At 50.8% G+C, this 20,954-nt stretch overlaps 1 protein-coding gene across 2 annotated transcripts in view; it reads right to left on the reverse strand.

Annotated features, from left to right (window-relative positions):
* Positions 1-632: 632 nt before the first annotated feature.
* IGF2BP1 (insulin like growth factor 2 mRNA binding protein 1) overlaps positions 633-20,954 on the reverse strand; it is a 45,426-nt gene continuing 25,104 nt past the window's right edge. The window contains exons 3-15 of one of the 2 annotated variants that reach the window (XM_064583773.1): positions 20,655-20,703; positions 20,082-20,133; positions 17,432-17,495; positions 15,510-15,791; positions 14,254-14,388; positions 13,070-13,192; positions 12,204-12,339; positions 11,189-11,311; positions 10,714-10,830; positions 9,839-9,913; positions 8,674-8,805; positions 8,308-8,421; positions 633-6,233 (exon numbers count right to left, since the gene is read on the reverse strand). In XM_064583773.1, coding sequence (XP_064439843.1) covers positions 6,141-6,233; positions 8,308-8,421; positions 8,674-8,805; positions 9,839-9,913; positions 10,714-10,830; positions 11,189-11,311; positions 12,204-12,339; positions 13,070-13,192; positions 14,254-14,388; positions 15,510-15,791; positions 17,432-17,495; positions 20,082-20,133; positions 20,655-20,703 — 1,495 coding nt within the window. In that variant the 3' untranslated portion in view covers positions 633-6,140. Of the gene's footprint in view, positions 6,234-8,307; positions 8,422-8,673; positions 8,806-9,838; positions 9,914-10,713; positions 10,834-11,188; positions 11,312-12,203; positions 12,340-13,069; positions 13,193-14,253; positions 14,389-15,509; positions 15,792-17,431; positions 17,496-20,081; positions 20,134-20,654; positions 20,704-20,954 lie in introns of both variants that reach the window. The other variant, XM_064583772.1, reaches the window with a different exon arrangement.

Here is a 20,954-nt window from a genome sequence, read left to right on the forward strand (position 1 = left end):
AAATTCATTTTGAACAGCTTTACATTGCAGTGGGTTACATAAAATTTACACAGAAGTGTTACAAGCGGCCCCCCAACCCCCACAGGGGGAAATGGTGAGTCGAGACGTAAGCACCCCAACACACACAGTCTTTATTCTTGGCGGAGGGGGGGGCTGAAATCACCTGGCTGGGAGGGTCTTGGGGTGAGCACAGGTAGGACTCACCGGTGGGGGAATGGGGTGTGGAGGGTAGGGTGGGGGGGTACGCAAGCCAGGGGGGCGCTGTGAAAGCTGTACCTGTTAAAATAGCACGTTATCTTAAACAAGTGGAGAAACTCGCCAAAGAGTGAAACTTATTTACGGGGGAAAAAAAAGAGAAAAGTTTGGGGAATTAAAACAATCCAGTGGTGACTGGAAAATGTCTCCCTCTTTTTTTTTTTTAATTTTTAAATTTTTTTCTTTTTTTTGGTTTTTTAAAATTTTTTGGAAAGTATTTTTAAGGTAATATTTTTTTTTTCCTTTGGAAAAAGAAATCTTTTTCCCCCCCTAACCTAAGCAAGTGGAGTTGCCACTACCTAATTTATCTCTATTGTCTTGCTAAGAGGTAGATAAAACAAAAGTGAAATGGGGCTTCTATGAGGAGGTCCATTAGAGGGTGGGGAGGGGCTGGGACCGCCCAGTGGACTCCCCGACTACAAACACGCCTGAGCGACCAGAGGACGGGGCCTTGGACTCTCTCAGGACAAAGGATCCTGCACCACCTCTTCTTCTAGAGCCAACTGTCCCCGTGAAGACAGAGAAGGGGGTACAATGGAGGCAGAGCATCTCAGAGAAACCCTGAAGAGGTCTGAACTCTGGCTTCCTCAGGCTTCCTGACGCTAGGGCTGAGTGATGGGTTCCAGGCCCAAGCCCCGACTTCACCCCCAGCCAGCCTCTCTGGTCCAACAAGATAGAGCAAGTGGGGGCAGCGGGAGCAGGCTGAAGGGAAAGGGGTGACATTGGACCCCAGGGCAAGGAAGGCAGAAAGGGGGTGCTTAATTGCCAGACCTCCCAGCCCCATTGACAGGAGTGGGGGGATCCTGGCAGGCCTGCCTGTTCCTCAAGAACAAACCTTTTCTGGCATAAGCCTCAACTCACTTCTCCTGGCTGGGATTCATACCCTCATGCACGAGTCCCCGCCCTTGGTTCCAATCTTATTGTAAGGATTGAGGTAGTTAATCCATTTCTACTCGTAGCATCCATCACCTGTGGTTACTCAAAACACGTGCTCCCGAGCAGCTTCCTGCTAGTTCATTTCAGAAAAAAAAAAAAAAAATTCTTTCATGTCTTGTCAGTCCGGATTCAACCATACTAAGGCACCCTACAAAGGGTGCCATCATCAGGCTGTGCCCCAAGGAGGTGCATGGGCCCGAGGGTCAAGGTTGGGATCTGGCCCTCACCCTCTACCTCCACCTTCGGTCACGAGGTCTCCTCCCTGCCCTGTACCCCGATAGAGAAGCCTTCTGTATCCAAAGGAAAGAAACCGAAGCTTTCAGCTGGTGTTACTCCAAGTCTGAATACAAGAGAAATGTTCTGCATCGAAGTCATCGAGGGTTTGGAAGGGAAATGGCTTTATGTCCCCCTGGCACTGAGGGTTTGTCTTCCATCTTCCTGCAATTACTTTATGTTAGGCTGTGCTGTCTTCCTTCTACCGGTTTTCAACAAACAGGCCAAACAGTTGCATGGTTTGAATGCCAAAGCCACTAGGATCTCCCGCCACCCCTGGATGGGAGGTGGGAGGAAAGGATTGACTAGAGGTGCCAGCTTCTTCACGAACTGGAAGCTCGGGCGGTCCCTCTGGGGCTCTGTGAGGTAGTTACGAAACACTGCTGGTTCCCAGTTTGGCAGAGGGTATGTCTGGGGTGGGAGGAGGGGAAGGCACCCTTGAGAGCTAACTGAGGCCCCTCCTCGCTGCCAGTCTGCCAGGCCTGAAGGGAACTCGCCGTGCTATCTCTGCAGTGGGGGCAGGGGACGGAGAGCAGTCCAACGTGGAGGGGCCCCAAACTTTCCCCCCTTCCCCAAAGTGCAACCAGGAGCCAACGGACCCCTTTCTCAGCTCCCTACCCCTTGGCAAGTCCCGCCCCCACGTCCCCCAGGAGCCTCAGAAGGGAAAGGACGCGTCTTTAGCTCACACTGTCTCCAGGAGCCCCTCTCAGAGAGCCCAAGTCTATGTCGAAAGATGGCTACTGCTTTGATTCAGAAGCGGCCTCTCTCAGCCTCTGTCTGTCTGTCTTTGGCACAGAGGAAAACGGACACAGAGCCACCTGGAGTGTCCCCCCCCCCCCCCAGTGTTCTCTGGGTTTTACACGGGGTCTTTGCTGCAGTAGTGAGGCGTACCTCATAGCTCCCAACCACCCCCCTGGAAGTGGAGAGCTCATGAGAAAAGGAATAAAGACTGACAAGGGACTGGGAGGGGGGGGAGAGAGCAGCAGGGGATAAAATTCCCTGTCCCTCCACTCAGCTCTCTCCTACCCAGACCCCTCCGAGGAGTTGAGTCCACAGTCCAAACTGCAAAAGGCAACCAGACCCTAGAGGGGATTAAAGCCATCGGGGTGTAACTGTCAGATGCAACTTCTAAGTTAGTAAATCAAACCATTTTGGTTTTTTGTGTGTTCCACAGAATTAAAAAATAGATCCTAAAGAGATGGTCCTTTCTTAAAAATTTATATGTAGCGCTCACACACACACACACATATATATAATCTTCGAGTATAAGAAGTGGTTTTTTAAAAGTCGCTTTTCTCAGATCCTCCAAATCTCCCAAGTGCTTTTCACGTTGACTTCTCTCACCAAGGATGGGGAAATGGAGGTGATGTGTGGGAGGACAAGGAACTGGCCCAAGACCTAGCCTAGCCTCAGGGTCAAAGGTGGGCCCACCAAGACAGGTCCTTATCTCCCCTAAACTTTAACCACCAAACCATATTCCTTCTGCTTCTGGTAGGGTAACTTTCACAACCTTCCTGCTGGGCAAATGTCAGCAATGAGTGGAGCCGTGCTAATTCAACTCATATTGGATAGTCCCTCGCCACACTTCCTGATCTCTTCTGGGAGCTGAACCAGCCAAAGGAAAAGGACGTGGGCTTAAGGTGTGAAGGGAGCAGGATCCCAAGGAAACTGAACACTGCAACAATCACATTTCAGGTACTGTGGGTGGTTTTTGTTTTTTTCCTGCTGGTAATCTGAACCAGATATTAAAGCATGCTTGCTGTTGGAAATTCACCTTAAATCACCAAATGGCCGATGTCTGAACGTTATCTGCTTCATTTTGGGATAAAGCATAGAGAGCCAGAGATGGAAGTTGGGAGACCCCCCCTTTTTTTGTGGGTTAGGACAGGTGGGAAGCTCAAATTAGATTGGCCTGATATTACCCCTAAACGCTCTCCTGCATCCTCCTCTCTTTGGGGTAGACCGTTCTGGAGGTTAAAAAGGAATGTCATGGGGACAAAGGGATAAGACATGAGCGAGGCAGGAACCTGTCCCCAATCACATTCCCATAACTCCTACCCCTCCTGGCCACCCACCACCCTAAATTAGGAATTCCTTTAGTTTGGGTCCACTGTTAAAATCAATCAGATCAATCTAAAGAAGATAGAGGAGACAGGGGAGCAGGCATCCGAGTGTCTGTCTGCTCCTTGGTCTGTTGATATAGACCAAAAAAGAATAGCAAGATGGGACTGAAATGAAAATAACAAAAAAAAAAAAAAAGAAGAAGAAGAAGAAGAAGAAGGAAAAAGATTGCAATGACAAACCAGGCGGACCTCTCTGAGGGTGAGAGAGCAGCTTTGTCTCTTCCACCAACGGAATCTGGCTCCCATATTTCTAAACAGAGAAATAGAGGGTTTTTTTTTTTAATGGGTATATTTTTTAGTTATTATTTCACTCCTCGATAAAACGGAGGCAATATTTTAAAATATCTCAACAGCACCACTGGTGGGGAAAACTGGCTGGGATGCCCTTTAACCAAAAAGGGAGAGAGGGGGCGGATGCCAGGGGCCGGTTGCTGGGGACTGTTGTTTGCCCCTGGAGGCCTACAGCTCTGCTAGGTCTCTGAATCCCAACAGGCAGGAGATCAAGAGAGAGGCCCCAGTGGCGTAGGAATCCGGGAGTCAGAGATCAGGGCCTCCCCCGGGCTCTCTCAACCTTGGGCCTGCGCAGCCCCAGTCTCCTCCCAAAGAGCCAGCCCCTCCTGCCTTGCCCACAGGGCCTGTTCTCCATAGAGAGATCCTAAAGGCTTACACTGGCTCATGTTGTAAGAAATTATGAAACATAACTTTCTCGTTTTTTTTCTTTTCATTAAAAAAATAAAATATTCAAGACTATCAGCTTCTCTTTTGCTTTTCTTTTCTTTTTTTATATAAAATATCAGCAAGCCGCAAAGAAAAAAAAAAGGTTAAAAAAAAAAGGTGGGGGGAACAAAAAGGAAAGTAATTGCTGAGGTAACTTCATACCTTGAGGTAGTTTACTTCGCGCACAGCATTACCTGACTGACTCCGCCCACGTGTCATGGTTGTCTCGTTATTACTACTGTCGTTGTGGCAGTGTTGGAAGGAGGGGACTCCACGCATGGGCTTTTCCACATGCAGAGAGGCCTTCCTCCCTTCCCAGCACACTTGATAGCATTGTCCAAGGTAGCTAAAGTGCACCACCTGGCTAATATGCATTGACAATCAGTGTATTCGGAGGGGAGGCCTAACCTCATTTAACTGATGGCTGCCGTCTTCCATAAGGGCTGAACTTCCAACGGGATCTTATTGAGCCTAGTAAATTAATAAATTAAGGTTATTTACCCCTTTTGTGCATAATGCTGCTGGTATTTTGAATTTTGTTTTCAGGCACAACTTTGGTCATGCCAATGATTGACGGAGGCAGAAGCCATCGGTTAAATATGCCTCGAGGATAAAAACAGAAGCAAATACTCTCCAATTTACTGAATATTCGTAATACATGCCAGATGACGGGCTTCAGCTTTACCGGGAGCTCAGGGTTGGGTTCCACATCCCACCACCACCAAGGGAACAGTGCCGTGGGGGGGGAGTGCCCCGCAACCCCTGCCTCTGGGAACCAGCCCTTATAGGAGCACATGGGCTGGAGTGAGGGCACAGTGGCAGCCTTTGGGGCCACTCAAGTCCTCCATGGAACTGAGACTTTATCAAGGGGAGTCATGTCCCCTTCCCAGTGCTCATATCCAATCATTAAAATAGACTTTAAAAAAATATAAAATCTGCCTGAGAATGATGGGAATCAGGGACAGTACAGTGGTCAGCCCCTATCCCGCTGAGCATTCAGTACCACCCATGTGCACCTAGATGGGTAGAAGGACGCGAATGGGGCAGGGAATCTTGGTGGGGAAGTCCCGACAGAGCGGAGAAAATTTTAATTGCGCCAATTTTTCAAGATGGTGATCTGGACTAGATCAGCCATAAGGGCACTCCTTTTAAACGTGGATTACTATATATTTTAATCATATTTTTCCCCCATTCTTTATTCCTTGCTGTTCCTATTGGTTGGTTAGGGAAGGAGTGGGATAATAAACTATAGATGCTGGTGTGTCTGCTCCTTTGAATCAATAACATAAGCAAAGCAATGCACTGGTTCCCACTTTTTCTGGTAGCAGTACAGATAAAACAATTCGTGTGAATATAGGAAGAGGCTATGTCAGGGCACGAGAGTAGAGGTATTTTAATCAACGGACCAAGCAGGAGAAGGCTGGAAGGATTTTAGGGTCAAGAAGCAAACCATCCTTTGAGGCTGATTAAAACACCCCTCTGCATGATTGAAAAACCTGAAGGAAATTTTATTTCTCTTCCCACTGGGGTCTGACCCACCCTCTCGGTGGGACCTGGAGAACTTACTTAAACAATCCACGTTTAAAAGCACCCTGAGCTAGAAATTTCCATGGTGACACCCTGAGGGGTGGGCAGTGTCGGGCCAATTGGTTGGGCGTGTGGGGCCGAGGGATCAGGGTTCCTCACTGGAACGTCTTTTCTCAAGCAAGTGGGCAAACCTGATCTACATCCCGGCCCAAGTGTCCCTGATTCCCACTCATTCTCAGGCCTGCTGGGGAGAACGCGCTCTCGATTTCAGCCCGTTGTCCTTGAGTCGACGTGATGGGGAGGGGCTGGTCACTTCCTCCGTGCCTGGGCCTGGTTACTCTGTCCCTTTTGGTGCAGCTGTTTAACTTGGGCCAGGATGTCTCGTATTTTCCTCTGGGCCATCTGTGGGAGAACCAGAGAAGAGGCAAGAGTGAAGATCCCCAAAGGCAAGGAGAGAGCCAGACCCCAGGGGAGAGAAGCCATCGGGACCTAGACACCGGCAACAAACACAACAGAAAGAGAGTGAGTGAGTGGGACCTAAAGTTTGTCTGCCTCCCCGTGGGTCCTGAGCAGCCCCCACCGCGGTGGGGAGGGGGGGAGCGGACAGAGTACAAACTCATTCACCAGAATTGAAAAATTGACAAACTCGCCACACAGGCTACTGAACCCAAAATAAAACCCCTGGAGTTTCCAGGTGTATGTTTGGTCAGAGGGTCATCAGGTAGGAGACCTCCTCACAAATCAGAGCTCCCAATAAAGGGGATGGAACGTCCAGACACGGATTTACAAACAAGCAGTGAAACCTAAGCTCCACCGTAAAAAATGGACAAAATACCCAAGGATCGTCTCTTTACTCTTTCCTTTCTTCGCTAAGGACAGAGTTCTGCAAGGGAAACCAACTACAACACGGGGTGCCCCTAACCGTTTACCAGAATCGCTTCCTTCCATTAACAGAGTGCTTGGTTTCTTGGTTCAAGAGAAAGATGGTGTAGGTGGGGGAAAGGCTGTGGACTCAGGATTTATATTACTTCCTACTCAGCCGCAAGCGGATGGTTTACAAAGATTTCCCTCTAATTCTCATTCTAACACATGAAAAATACCACCACCACCACCACCACCCCCACACTTCGGTACTGAGAACATCCTGGCTCTGTGCATCCTTGGACCTATCCTTCACACTACCACACCCCTCATTTGTACAATGAGATTGTCACGAGGATTAAATGAGCTAATATACGTGAACCACACAATACTGCTTGGTATACCAGATGCACCCAGAAATCTTAGATACTATCGTGACTCTTGTTGATACCTCTCTCCAAGGACTGTCACAGAAAGTTTCTTAGCCAAGGCCATACAGCAGAAAAGCCATGTGGGGTCTGAGCGCAAAGCCCTCTGCCTCCAAAACCCGTTCCTGGTGCTGTCTGGCCACACCACACTGGGAGCCGAGAGCTGGGGTTCGGGGTTCCAGGATCCTGTATTGCCCTTGACCGCTTAGGCAGCATCTAGCTTTGGAACTGCCTATCCTCTGAACAGAAGGGCTTGTGTCCAGGAGTCTCCATATCCCTTCCAATCCCAACGCCAGAGGATTTTAGGGAAACCCCACTACCTTTCAATCAACCTTTCTCTGAGTTTTAAGATTCAAATTTAAGATTTGAACCTGATATCCACCCTCTTTCCAGACTCTGGGGTCAGTCCCAATGCCAGGCAGTGCCGACTGGGCCCCTGGAGGTGATATGGGGCTGGTGAGTTCTGGATGGGACAGTAGAACTGGAACCAAGGATGGAGTAGTCGTGAGAAAGGCAAAGGGACTGCACTGGAAAAAGGCAATCCAGAATGTTGTTACCACTGTTATTATTCCACAAACAAGACTGGGTGGTGGGTAATACCAATTTCCTTCCTTATCTGGTGCAAAAGGGGTGAGCGAAGGACTAAAGTCAGACAACAGGAAAGTCTTAACATATAGCAAGTAACACAGAAAAATACTAGTCACTATATAGAATATATACTATATACAGAACTTCTCAAATCACTTTCCCTACAGTTTTTTTTTTTTTAAAGATTTTATTTATTTGAGAGAGAGAGAATGAGAGAGAGCACATGAGAGGGGGGAGGGTCAGAGGGAGAAGCAGACTCCCTGCCGAGCAGGGAGCCCGATGCGGGACTCGATCCAGGGACTCCAGCATCATGACCTGAGCCGAAGGCAGTCACTCAATCAACTGAGCCACCCAGGCACCCACTTTCCCTACAGTTCGAACAGAGCATACAACATCTACACATCACACTCCTACACTTGGAAAAGAATGGCCCAGTCCAGAGGCAGGCAGAAGTCCACGGGACTGGTCAAAGCCATGGTCAAAGCTATGCAAATCAACATCTGGCCTCTTGCTTCTCTAATCCCTGGGCTCCTGCTGTCTTCCCACGAGGGGGCGGGGCGGGGCGGGGGGGCGGGGGGGGCGGGGCGTGCCACATGTACCTGGCTGGCATAAAAATGCCCGATGATCTTGACGATGACCTGGTCATTCTCATCCGGGGTCTGGTCTCTTGGCACCACCACCTCGGCTGCTGTCAAATTCTGCAACTCATTCACCTGGGGGGGGGCGGGGGGCAGAGAGGAGTTTGGGGGGCTACCAAGAAAGCATGGCGGGGGCTGGAGGGAGGGGCAAGAGGCGAGTCCCCGGCAGGTAACTGGAGGACCCGGGAGCCGGGCTGGGGAGGAGAATTGGGTAAAGGAGCAAGTCGGAAGTCTTACTGTACGGGGTAGGGGAGTAGGAGGCCAGGGCAGAGCTATGGGGTTTGAGGACTAAGATCCGGAAGGTTCATCCCTGGTCTGAAGGCTCACCGTTTTGCCGCCTTTGCCGATGACCCTGCCAGCAGCTGACGCCGGCACCCGGATGTGGGTCTCCAGCTTTACTTCCTCCTTGGGACCAAAGAAGTTCTCCTCCTTGAGTTTTCCATAAATTCTTCCCTGAGCCTGAGAGGAGGGGGTCCTTGTTAATCAGCGGGCCACACACATGACAAAAGGGAAGTGAGGTACACGTGGAAATAGAGCCCCCAAGCCCCACCCCATCCTCTCTGGCCCCACAGGCCCAGCCCACGGGTGCATCAACCATCTACACCAGGGGATAGGAAAATGGCCAAGAGCACTGACCTGTTCCTTCTGCTTACTTGTAATACTGGAGAGCCTGGGTAGAGTAACTGAACACATACTTCCCAGAAGTACAATTCATAAGCTACACAACCCTACAGAGTCTGGGATGATCCCATTTAGGTGAATAAGGCAGCTGATCAAGTGAGCCAGAGGATAGGATGTTGGACAGCCCACACAGCCTCGAGAGCATCCCCTTCTCCATCCCTGCCTAGGTCAGCAGGAGCTAACTGTTAGCTCTCTGGCTCTGTGACCAGAAGTTCAGGGACCCAGCAATGCAGTAGGACATGAAGAAGAGAAGGGAACTGGGCATCAAAGATCTTCCTTCCTAACTAAGGCAGGGCACCAGAAAGAAGCCCTCAGCCTTCCTTCTATCCCGTATTTCTGTTCACCTTCAGAAGGAAAGAGGGAAGAAGTCAACAGAAGTTGAGTTTGATGCCAAATTGAAAGCACTGCAATGCTGTCCACGGGCACCCAGCTGGCTCAGTCAGAAGAGCATGAGGGGCGCCTGGGTGGCTCAGTTGGTTAAGCGACTGCCTTCGGCTCAGGTCATGATCCTGGCAGTCCCCGGATCGAGTCCCACATCGGGCTCCCTGCTCGGCAGGGAGTCTGCTTCTCCCTCTGACCCTCCCCCCTCTCATGTGCTCTCTCTCTCTCAAATAAATAAATAAAATCTAAAAAAAAAAAAAGAAGAAGAAGAGCATGAGACTCTTGCTCTTGGGGTCATGGGTTCAAGCCCCACATTGGATGTAGAGATTACTTAAATAAATAGATAAAAACTTTTTTAAGAAAGTGTTATGCAGATTTGCACTCCCACCCAACCTCAATTCCTTTTCTTTGGAAAAACAAAGATGAGAACCTTAAATTGGGCCTCTGGGGGTCCAGTGATGATGACCATACGAACTTTGGAGTCAGGAGTTTCAGGAGGAGCAATCTAGAAAGCAAAGAGCTGGTCAAAGAGGTGCCCCCTACCTTCACCTCCTCCAAGCCCACCATCCCACTCCCACCACCTACTTCCGAGGGCTAGGAGAGGTGAGAACAAAGGCCCTGAACCCCAAGGGCATTGCCCTTGCACCAAAAATGTGATGTAGACGTGGGTGCGTGTGTTCCAGGGACATTCCCTCCTCACCGTCCACCCTCCCAGCTTCCCGGGGAGGCTTCCGTGGGGTCCTGCCCAGAGTGGGGAACAGACAAAATGCCTGCGGTGAGGAGGGCAGGGACCACACTTCAGCAGAAAAGAATCCCTGCATCTGACCAGGTCCTTTAGGGGCCACCGACACAACTGGATTTAAGCTTGTGAAACTTTCACGAGGACACTCTCCCTTCTCTCTGCGCTGGACCCCAGCCAAGGGGGGGGCGAAAACACAGTCGGCATCTACCGCAACCCCCCCCATCCCACCCCCCAGCGCTGGGCACTGGCCGAGTGGGGCGCCGGCTGTGAAATTTCACGGCACTAGGACAATGATCGCAGTGACAAGGGAACAGTGGTTGAGGCTGATGGCCTTAGCTTAGGGGCTGCAGGCTGAACCCACGTCAGTCTAGGCCAGAACCTAAGCAAACCTCCTCCCTCGCCCGGAAGCCCAGGAGCACCGAAGGCCCTGGGCAAAGTCATATGCAAAGGGGACGACAATCCATCAGAGAAACAGACCACACAACAGCGGGAAGAAAGGTTGAGGGGGTGGAAGCAGGGCGCTGCCCTCTTCCCAGGACCTGGAAGGAGACAGAGCAGGTCACCTTAATGGAGGCACTGGCAAAGCGGGAGAGCTGTTTGATGTGCTGTCCCTTCTTCCCGATGATAGCACCCACTGCCTGCGCCGGGATGAACACCTGCACCATCTCCTGCTCCGGAGCCTGCTGCCGAGACAGAGCATGTTACGACCAGGGGTGAGGGACGCAGCCTGGAAGCCCTTCCACCCCCCAGGGCGTGCAGCCTCAAAGAGAAGAAGGCAGACACCCGGCGGCCAACGTGGGCAACCCGCTCCTTGGCTCTCCCCAGGCCCCCAAGGACAAAGGGAGAGGGCTGCCGGCAGCCCAGGTGGCATCTGAGATGCTGTGCACACGGCTGGGAGTACTGCCCAAGAGGGGCATCCCAGCCCTCCCTTCCCGCTCTCTGCAAATTCCTAAGCATCAGGCTCCCGCAGGGGGCTGGACCCTAAGGGAGGCCATGGAAGGGCCCAGTACCCCCCCCCCAAGAAGATCTTGCACCTACCATAAAGGAGCTATAGGGAGCAGCCCCGGTGACGCTGCTGGGAGGTGGCGGGACCGCACTGGACGAGGCTGGAAACAGACCTACAGCCGCCAAATTCAGGCCGGGGATGAGGTGTGACTGCAGCTGGGGAAGGAAGGTAAGGAGGGAGAGGTCAGCTCATGATGCAGGGCTGGCTGAATCCAGAAGGCAGTGCTGGGGTGGGGTGGGAGGGGTGGGAGAGGTGGGGGGGAGTGAACACAGGAGAACTGGGTGCTTTTGCACAAAACCTGCCTGCCCTTCCGGTTCTCACACACACGCACATACACTTAGAGCGTGGAGCTTTGAGTGATGGGACATTATCGCTGGACCAAGAACCAGCAACACCAACCAGAAGGGTCAACCAGAGCCTCAGATGTCCCATCTCTCTGGTGGTTTACTCCACTAACCCTGCCCTGGAACATTCCTATGAGAAGGCACAGCAACAACAGATCTCCGTTAGACTCCAAGGCTCACCTTTTTTCCTGTACTCCACATCCTCACTCCCTTTTAAAAATCAGATGAGGGGCACCTAGGTGGCTCAGACGGTTAAGTGTCCGACTCTTGATTTCGGCTCAGGTCATGATCTCGGGGTTGTGGGATCGAGCCCCGCATTGGGCTCTGCACTCAATGCAGAGTCTGCTTGTCCTTCTCTCTCTCCCTCTGCTCCTCCCCCACCCCCGGCTCACCCTGGCTCTCGTGCTATCTCTGAAATAAGTAAATAAAATCTTAAAAAAACAAATCAGATGAAAATTATGGCCCCTCTCCTCACTGAAGAACACACAAACACCAATCTTACAGGAAGACCACAGACTTTGAAACCGAAGATGAAACCCAACCCCCACCTCAGCAATCAGATAAAGAATCTCTATTCATTAAACGTAAAAGATCTGGAGGATTGGAGATCCAAAGGCGTGTGGCCTGCCCACCCCAGGTGGAGACCCCCATCTGCAGTGCCCCAGGCTCAGAGCATTAGGGTGACTGGCCCTCTGGCACTCACACTCATGGCAGCCACATCGTTCTCGTAGGCCTCCCGGACTTTCTTCATGATCTCCTGCTCGGCCCTGCAGCAGTTCTCAATGGCCCCCTTCACAGTGATGGTCCTTTCGGGGTTATAGAGGGTGAGGTCCTGCAGCCTGGCGGGAGAGCAGAGCCGCGTCATCCTCCCAACAGGAAGGGGCCATGGCTGGGAATCAGCCGCAGAAACAGCTCCTGCAGGCTGTTTCACTTTCAGCAAATAGCTCCCCGTCTCTGGCCTTCAGTCTGTAACCCAGGCAGGGAGGGAGCAAGGTACAGGGAGAGGAGAACACCCAACTGAAACCCCTCGATTTGCAATGAGTCCAGTCATAGACAGGTTTTCATCACCGGTAAAGCAATGAGGATGCTCAGGACTGGAAGTTTCTCCAGTGGTTCTACGCAACCCACTTCCTGTGCTTTTGGAACAGAGCGAGTCTGGGATGCAATGAAGACGCACAGTGCTCACAGAAGAGGTAATCGATCTGCTTGGCTCTGGTTCTTCCGGGGGAGACAGGCCCCGACACAGGGGAGCATACACCCAATCCTCAGACCAGGACCTGGGTCGGTCTGCTTCTCACGGACCAGCAAACATGCCTGAGACCCCACCCTAGCTGCAGGCTCTCTGAGACGCAGGGGATAGGAGTGATGGGCAGGCCAGAGGACGAAAGGATGCGCTCCAGCAACCCCAGACCTCACAGAGATAAACGCTCTTTGCCATGTCACTGATTATTCTTCAACAGAACAGAAACTGCATCCAACTTATGGGGCCAAGCATGAAGGCCCAATGATATGCTGCCATCCCTGAGCCCACGGGCATCCCACCCATAAAGAGGTAAATGAGAGCCTTACGAGGAGATGGTGATCTTTGTCTCTGTGTCCTGCTCCACCTTCTTCAGGTTACGCCCTTCCTTGCCAATGAGACGCCCCACAAAGTTATTATGGGCCAGGATCTTCAGGGGAACCTCGTCGGCCCTTGGGAAAGAGAGAGGGACAGGAGCTGTTAAATGCTGGGGCACGCAGAGACACAGTCAGCACGCCACCGCAGACGTGGGGTTTCCGGGACAAAACTACATTTTAAAAGATGACAAAAATCAACAGATTGGTGGTTGCTTAGCACTAGAGAAATGGGGAAGTAGGGAGGGGCCGCCAAGGGGCACAAGGACTACCAGAGTGATGGCCATGCTCATTATCGTAATCGTGGTGATGGTTTTGCAGGTATACGCATGTTAATGCTCATTCAATTGTATACTTTTAAATAGCCACACTATAGAACTCCATGAAGTTTTAGAAAGAACTGAGATGGGTCAGTAATTACTGATCCATAAATGTGAAAAAAACTAACTACAGAACACGTTCATTACAGTCCTATTTGCGCTAAAACATGCACATGCACACCTGTGCGCACAAACGTATATGGACAAACGCATACACACGCTTGTAAGTGCACAGAATTGCTAAGAGAGGGGCGCCTGGGTGGCTCAGTCGTTAAGCGTCTGCCTTCGGCTCAGGTCATGATCCCAGGGTCCTGAGATCAAGCCCCGCGTCGGGCTCCCTGCTCAGAGGGAAGCCTGCTTCTCCCTCTCCCACTCCCCCTGCTTGTGTTCCCTCTCTCGCTGTGTCTCTCTCTGTCAAATAAATAAATCTTTAAAAAAAAAAAGGGGGGGGTGCCTGGGTGGCTCAGTTGGTTAAGCGACTACCTTCGGCTCAGATCATGATCCTGGAGTCCCTGGATCGAGTCCCGCATCAGGCTCCCTGCTCGGCAGGGAGTCTGCTTCTCCCTCTGACCCTCCCGACCCTCCCCCCTCTCATGCACTCTCTCAGTCTCTCTCTCTCAAATAAATAAATAAAATCTTTAAAAAAAAAAAAGAACTGCTAAGAGAGTATACAGGGTGTTACTTGTGGAAAAGAGGACCTCGTGTCTCAGTTTATGTCCTTTGTCTCCTATTTATCCCTGCATTCTTGCGAATAAAGTGTGTTGGAGCGGGGGAGGTGGTACTCCCCTCATTATGAGAAATGTTGAAAAAAAGCCTTACGTTTTGGTGTCCTTTGCTTCCTTATGCATAATCTCCAAGATCATCTTACACGCAGATGAGCAGCCCTCAGGGGTCGAGTGGACGCTGATGGCCTTCTCCGCAGCGCCTGCATTCTCCTTCCTGTGCACATCTATCCTAAGGACCACAAGGTCAAGGATGGTTAGGGGTCCCTGGTGAAACCCAGAGTCTTCTTCACCCTCCTTACCACCTCTCCTCAACCAAAAGTACAGAAACGGCTCTTGGAACAAGTCCCAGTGCAGAACAGGAAAGGGCAGAGAAAAGGCCAGAGGAACCCAGGCCAGCCTGCTGCTCTGGATTCTGTCCCAGTCAGGAGGTGGGGGGGAACGGGGGAACGGACGATGGTGGCATCTGGCATGGGAACACAGGGCTGGCAATCAGTAGCCCACAGCTCTAAAGCTGCATTCCCCTTAAATGCTGGATTCTCTCCCGTAAAACTATAAAGGGAAGGCACACTGTCCCAAATTAAAAGTAAATAATAAAGGATGCATTCGGAGTAAGGACATGATGTGACCTGTTCTTTTCCAGAGTACCCTGATTAGCTATAAAGATTAGAGAAGAGGGGTCACTATACACAAATAAAAAAAATAAAGTCAGGGGCGCCTGGGTGGCTCAGTCGTTAGGCGTCTGCCTTCGGCTCAGGTCATGATCCCAGGGTCCTGGAATCGAGCCCCGCATCAGGCTCCCTGTTCCGTGGGAAGCCTGCTTCTCCCTCTCCCACTCCCCCTGCTTGTGTTCCCTCTCTTGCTGTGTCTCTGTCAGATAAATAAATAAAATCTTTAAAAAAAATAAAGTCAAAATTTTAAAAAGAGGTTAGAGGGGTAACAGTAGGGGAATCGGAGATGGGGCAGGATGATGACCTATTACTGAGGGCTGGCTTTGGCCAAGCTGCCCAGCCCAGTGGCCACCAACAGGCAGTGCTGAACCCACAGTGCACCAGAGTGACTGACTCACCTAGACTGGGTTTGCTTGGTGGCACGTCCTACGAGAAATTCTAGAACCATTCCTACTAATAACGGTGTGGCCCAGCCACTACCACCAACTGGCATGCACCAGGCCCATTCAACCTCCCCACCTTCCCAGGACGCTGCAATTGGAGGAGTAACCACCCCCCATCCCCCAATGAAGAGAAATGGGAACACATCCCAAGCAACATTTCCTGAAACGTAAATACTGAGACTCCCCGGTGCGCTACCAGGCGGTACCCCGGCTCCCAGTGCCCAGCAGCCAAGACTCACTTGGACTGGGTCTGTTTCGTGATGTTTCGGATGGTGGCCCCCTCCTTGCCAATGATGGCACCCACGTACTGGGTTGGCACCAGGAGCCGCAGGGGGATATCCACTTGCTGCTGCTTGGCTGGGGCCCCCGCTGCTACAGGGGAGCCCTGGCGGGGCTGACCCCGAGAGCCAAAGCCTCCTCGGCGCCCATTCTCAGCACCCTGTGCTATCTGCTCGTCAGGAATGTAGGAGACTTTTAAGGCGTGGTTCTCCAGCTGGTGGCCATTCAGCTTCATGATGGCTCTGAGGACAGAGGGAGAGGCTACTGGTCACACCATGCCAATCACACCAAAGGCGTTCCGTGTGCAAAGCACGCTGGGTTACAACTTGGAACACACCGAAAACAAGGGAGATGACCACCTACCCACCACTCCCACCTCCACCTCAGAGAACTTGCCAGTCTAAACGGCTGAAGACATCAAAGGGAAACCTAAATTAAGTTATTCCCAGTGAATTTTGAATTGGCTTATTAATTCCAGCCAGAACTACGCATCTCGTAAGATTAATGTGAGAATCACATGTGATTCATGGTAAGTGAATAAATATAATAAACACATGAAACAAGAGACTTGTTTTTACACCTGTTGAGTCTGGCACCTTCCATGTTTGAGGAAACTGTAAAAAAAAAAAATAGGGTTGGAGACGGAATGTCTTGCTTACAGCTTGGAAGCAGGAGTTTAAGTCTATCTGGAATGTCTGCAAAGCAGGAGTGAGTAACACTGTGGGAGGGGAGGAGGCAAGCTCCATCCAGTTCCACACCGGCTGATGCAGGTTAGAAATGTTAACAAGGCAGCAACAGGCAGTGGGGAGTAAGCCGAGTATTGACATGACCTTTAGAGCCAGGCTAAGGACCACACGCTAGCCACAAGGGGCAGTTGGGACCTCCAGAAAATCCTGAGCCCAGAGAGCCACTTAAAAGAAAATGGGGGCAGGGCTCCTGGCGGGCTCGGTCAGTAGAGTGTGCTAACTCTTGACCTCGGGATCCTGAGTTCGAGCACCACGTCGGGTGTAGAGAGAAGTTAAAAATAAACTTTTAAGGGGCGCCTGGGTGGCTCAGATGGTTAAGCGTCTGCCTTCGGCTCAGGTCATGATCCCAGAATTCTGGGACTGAGCCCCGCATTGGGCTCCCTGCTCAACGGGAAGCCTGCTTCTCCCTCTCCCTCTGCCTCTCCCTCTGCTCATACTCTATCTCTGTGTCTCGAATGAATAAATAAATCTTTAAAATGTATCATCACCCAGCTAGAGGCAGCATGCTGAAGGAACAAGAAAGCTGTCAAAAGCTAAATGTGGCAAAAAGCCTGTAACGGGTGGGATGTAAGTGAGTAAATGCACAAAGTGTACAAAGTCTGTCAGTACCAGTGGGTGAGGCGTGTAGTTGCTCAACCAAAGGGCTTAAGGAGCTAGAAAGCATAGGTGTGATGGGACTAACAGGACCCGACAGAAGCACAATCGGGGCTCGTGGCATCACCGAAATAAAATGTCTGCCCCCGCCACATCAGAACGTGTGAACAAATCCCTTTTGTAAACCTCGCAGTTCCTCCCTACTATCACTAGATGGCGCCGTCAACACAGCAAAGGACCCTTGCAGTGCCGGGCACCCGGAGACCCAACGCAAAGCCCACTTTTTCTCCTACAGAGGATTCCCCACCTTTCCTGGGAGGGTCTTTGGGTCCCTTCCCGTCCATGGATTTGCTACCAATCTTGATAAGTTTCTGAACCCTTGAGATACTGAACCTGAACCTGAACCAAAAAGAGTCTGCGACTGGCTATCACAGTAACAGAAGGCGCTCCTGCCTGCCTGGACTCCAGCGTGGAGAAGCACGCGTACTTGGCTCCCAACAACCCGCGAAGACCCGCCCCGCCCCGCTTTCCGGCCCACTTACTGCCTGGTCTGTTCCCGGTTGGAATAGGTGACATTCACCACCGCAGTCTCACTCTCGGTGTTCACTGGGGGAGCAAAACAGAGGCCAAGGTTAGAGCAGCAAGATCTGGAAGATGCCGCCAATGAACTCCCAAGTGTTAAAAGCTCATCCTTTCGGGCGCCTGGGTGGCTCAGTTGGTTAAGCGACTGCCTTCGGCTCAGGTCATGATCCTGGAGTCCCGGGATCGAGTCCCGCATCGGGCTCCCTGCTCGGCAGGGAGTCTGCTTCTTCCTCTGACCCTCCTCCCTCTCATGTTCTCTGTCTCTCATTCTCTCGGTCTCAAATAAATGAATAAAATCTTAAAAAAAAAAAAAAAAAAGCTCATCCTTTCAGGTTATAAGAAGTTACATGTGTTGTAAGAAGGAATACATGAATGACAAGGCAAACTATGTGCCCTTTAGGCCCCTCTCTCCAGAACTCCTAGAAAATTCAAATTAACCTTTTTGCATTTTCCCTCCTGTGTCTTCTTTTGATCTCCCCTGGCCACCCCCCCACCCCCCCGAGAGCTGGGCGACAAAAGGGTGCTGAAGTCAGCATAGCAGTTAGGCGGCAGGGAGCGCACAAACCAGGTCTGGGAGACAAATTCATTCTTGGGAAGCTAAACTAGTTAAAAATGCACACACCGTAAGATTAGCAATTTATAGAAGCAAACATCCCAAGACATGGTCTCTAAGAATACGGTGAAGAGACCCACTTCCACTGCAGAGCATCCTCAAGGACAGATGGACCACACGTGAGTGTATCATAACCCAAGCTAAATGGGCTGAGAGGAGCAGCTACTGGGGAACCGAGGGATGGCGATTTCCTGACTCAGTCTTCCAAACATCTTGGCAGTGGAAATGCACATTCAATCCATCATAAATCCATGGCACCTGCCATTATTCCCATCCAAGTCCTCCGTTCTTACCATGAAACCTCTTGGTCTTCACTGGATTTTGCCATATACTCTTTCCTACAGGGAGAGACTGGGCTGGACAATAGAATTCCAGGCGGTCTGGAGGCACACTTCTTGAATTAATAAAATTAACGTGTCTTGTGTCTGTCTTTTGATTTGGGGTTCCCTAGGCCGGCTCAGCCCTGGGGTGGAGGACAGTGACAAAAACCAAGCCTCTGCCCTCATCATCCTGAGGATAAGTCACCTGGCCACAGACCCTCAGCGCAGACCACTCTAAACCCCTCTTGCCTTCATCCGCAGAGCTCCCCCACCAGTGGTGAGTAAGGGAGATTCCGCCAAGAACTATCTTTCCAGTTAAACTGAAACACAGGAATGAATGAAACCAACGAAGGCTCTGCCTTCCCGGAGCTTACTGGAGCAGACAACGTGAAGTACAATAAGCAAATTCTCTAACCTATCAGATGGGTTGATGATGGCCATGGAGAAATGTAAATCAGGGTTAAAGGAGGTGGTGGGAAGGGGTGCGATTTTAAAGACTGGACAGAAAGGACTTCACTTAGAAAGTGACACCAGAAGACTTTCTCTGTTGTCCAACAAAATCAAACATTTCCCATTGTGTTCTCTCCAGGGAACGGGTCTCCCCTCCTGATATGGTGTGTTACAGCTCCTGGGTGAGCCCCAGACAGATTTGAGCTATCGTGGACTCCTGCGGGGCCTCCCAGGGCGGCTCACAATTGCTCCCAAGCCCGCACTCATTCTTGCTATTTGTCCAAGAGTAACTCAGTCATTAATCTAACGCGTGAGCAGTACTAGGCAATGGTTATCAGTGTGTCCAGCTGTGTCCTGGCATTTATGATAAAAAGGCAACCTACAGGATTAGAGCTGGAGAACTTGTTTGATAGATTCAGCACTTTACCTATGTGCAGGCAAGTATTTTAATCTAGAGTGATTTCTAGCTTGCACCTTTCCAAAGAAAATGGAGATAAGCATTTAAATCTCGATGGGGTGATTCTTTACGCTTCTGAAGATCTACAAACTCCACTTCTATCTTCTCGAATGGACAAGCTCTACCTTGTGTCAACCAAAACCATTCTTATTTTAGCTCATTTCCTCTGGAAATTATTTATAACCTGAAGCAATGGAGAAACCTCAGAAATCTTAGCAAATATTTTATGACCCAGATTTCTTAGTATTTCTCCTGTGGGCCCACTCTTGAAAGACTGTGCCTGCCCATCACTATGTGCCCAGTAATAAAATCTGGTTTTTTTTAATTGACCAAAGCCATATAGCTGACAATCAGAGCTTCTATAAAGAGATAACCAGTTGACTATTCCAGCCAAACATAAAGAACCATGAAGCTTTTAAAGTAAAGGGGCTGCAGACTTACTCAGGCCGAGTGCCCCATTTCCATGCTGCTAAACCCTTCAGACCTCTCTTTCGACCGTGACTGACCCCTAAGAGCTTGGGACCCCATGCTGGAAATGAGTGACTTTTGCTCATTAAAGAGAGAAACCTGTTCCAGAGAGAAGCAGCACAGCCAAAGCCGGGACGACATGCCCACGTCCCCCATGTGTGGATCTCCCTTCGTGCCATATTCTGCCTGCCTGCCTTGTCTGCTTTTGCTATGCCAGGTGGATGTGGTCGTGGAAAACGAAGCAGAGTAGATCCCCCAAACTGCTCCAGCACCCACCCCCCACTTCCCCACTGTACCCTTACCTTGCTCGCAGTTCTCCACTGTACCGTACTGAGCAAGCAGGCTGTCCAGCACCTAGGAGCATGGACGAGAGAAGAGAGGAAGGCTATTCTGAGCATCCCAGGAACTGTCACGAAGCCAGCCACCAGCCACCCTCACCCCAAAGGATGGTGGCACAGGCAGAGCCTTAGGTGGGGACTGAGCAGTATGACCTGTTTTAGCTTACTCCCTCTAGGGTACCGATAACTGCTGGTAACCTGTCAGGGTATCTTTGAAGAAATGTACTTGAGCACAACAAAAAGGCTTCCAAGGGCCTTTTTGGAAGTAGACTTGGGCCTCCGGGGTCTAAGTCTGGGGCTCAGGGAACACCCTACCCACCTTCCTAATGCCTCTCATCACAGGGACAAGCCCAAAGGACTAACATGGGTAGTCCTGGGCCGAGGATGAGAACCAACCAACTCCCTCAGTACTAGCATCCCTGGCCGACCCCCAAACCACCAGGGGACCTCCCCAGTCATGTCTGCCAACTCAGATTGGCCCGGGCTTCCTTTCCAGTCTCCACTTCCCCATGTCTTGAGTTTCCCCCAATCACTTACTTCCCAACGGAGCTGGGGTGGGATGTTTCGAATCTGAATTTTCCGACTCCTGAAATTAGAGGGAACAGGATTAATGACCACTCTGGATGCTTTAGGGGCCTATGACCTGGCAGTGTTTAATCCCTATGTCAGTCTGTATCTCCCTACCTTCTGTTCAACACCAAAGTCTGAGAATCCAAGAACGATAACCTTTGGGAATGAAGATTTGGTGGAAGGGTGCCTCACTTCAGAGTGTAAATTATCAGTGCTACGACAAGATAGGAAGACTGTGATCAGAGGCCCGAAGCACCAGGGTAACAT

This window comes from Mirounga angustirostris, unplaced genomic scaffold, assembly GCF_029215605.1.
Source record: "Mirounga angustirostris isolate CCGP_5_RB_7025 unplaced genomic scaffold, mMirAng1.0.hap1 SCAF_17, whole genome shotgun sequence".
NCBI classification, from domain to species: Eukaryota; Metazoa; Chordata; class Mammalia; order Carnivora; family Phocidae; genus Mirounga; species Mirounga angustirostris.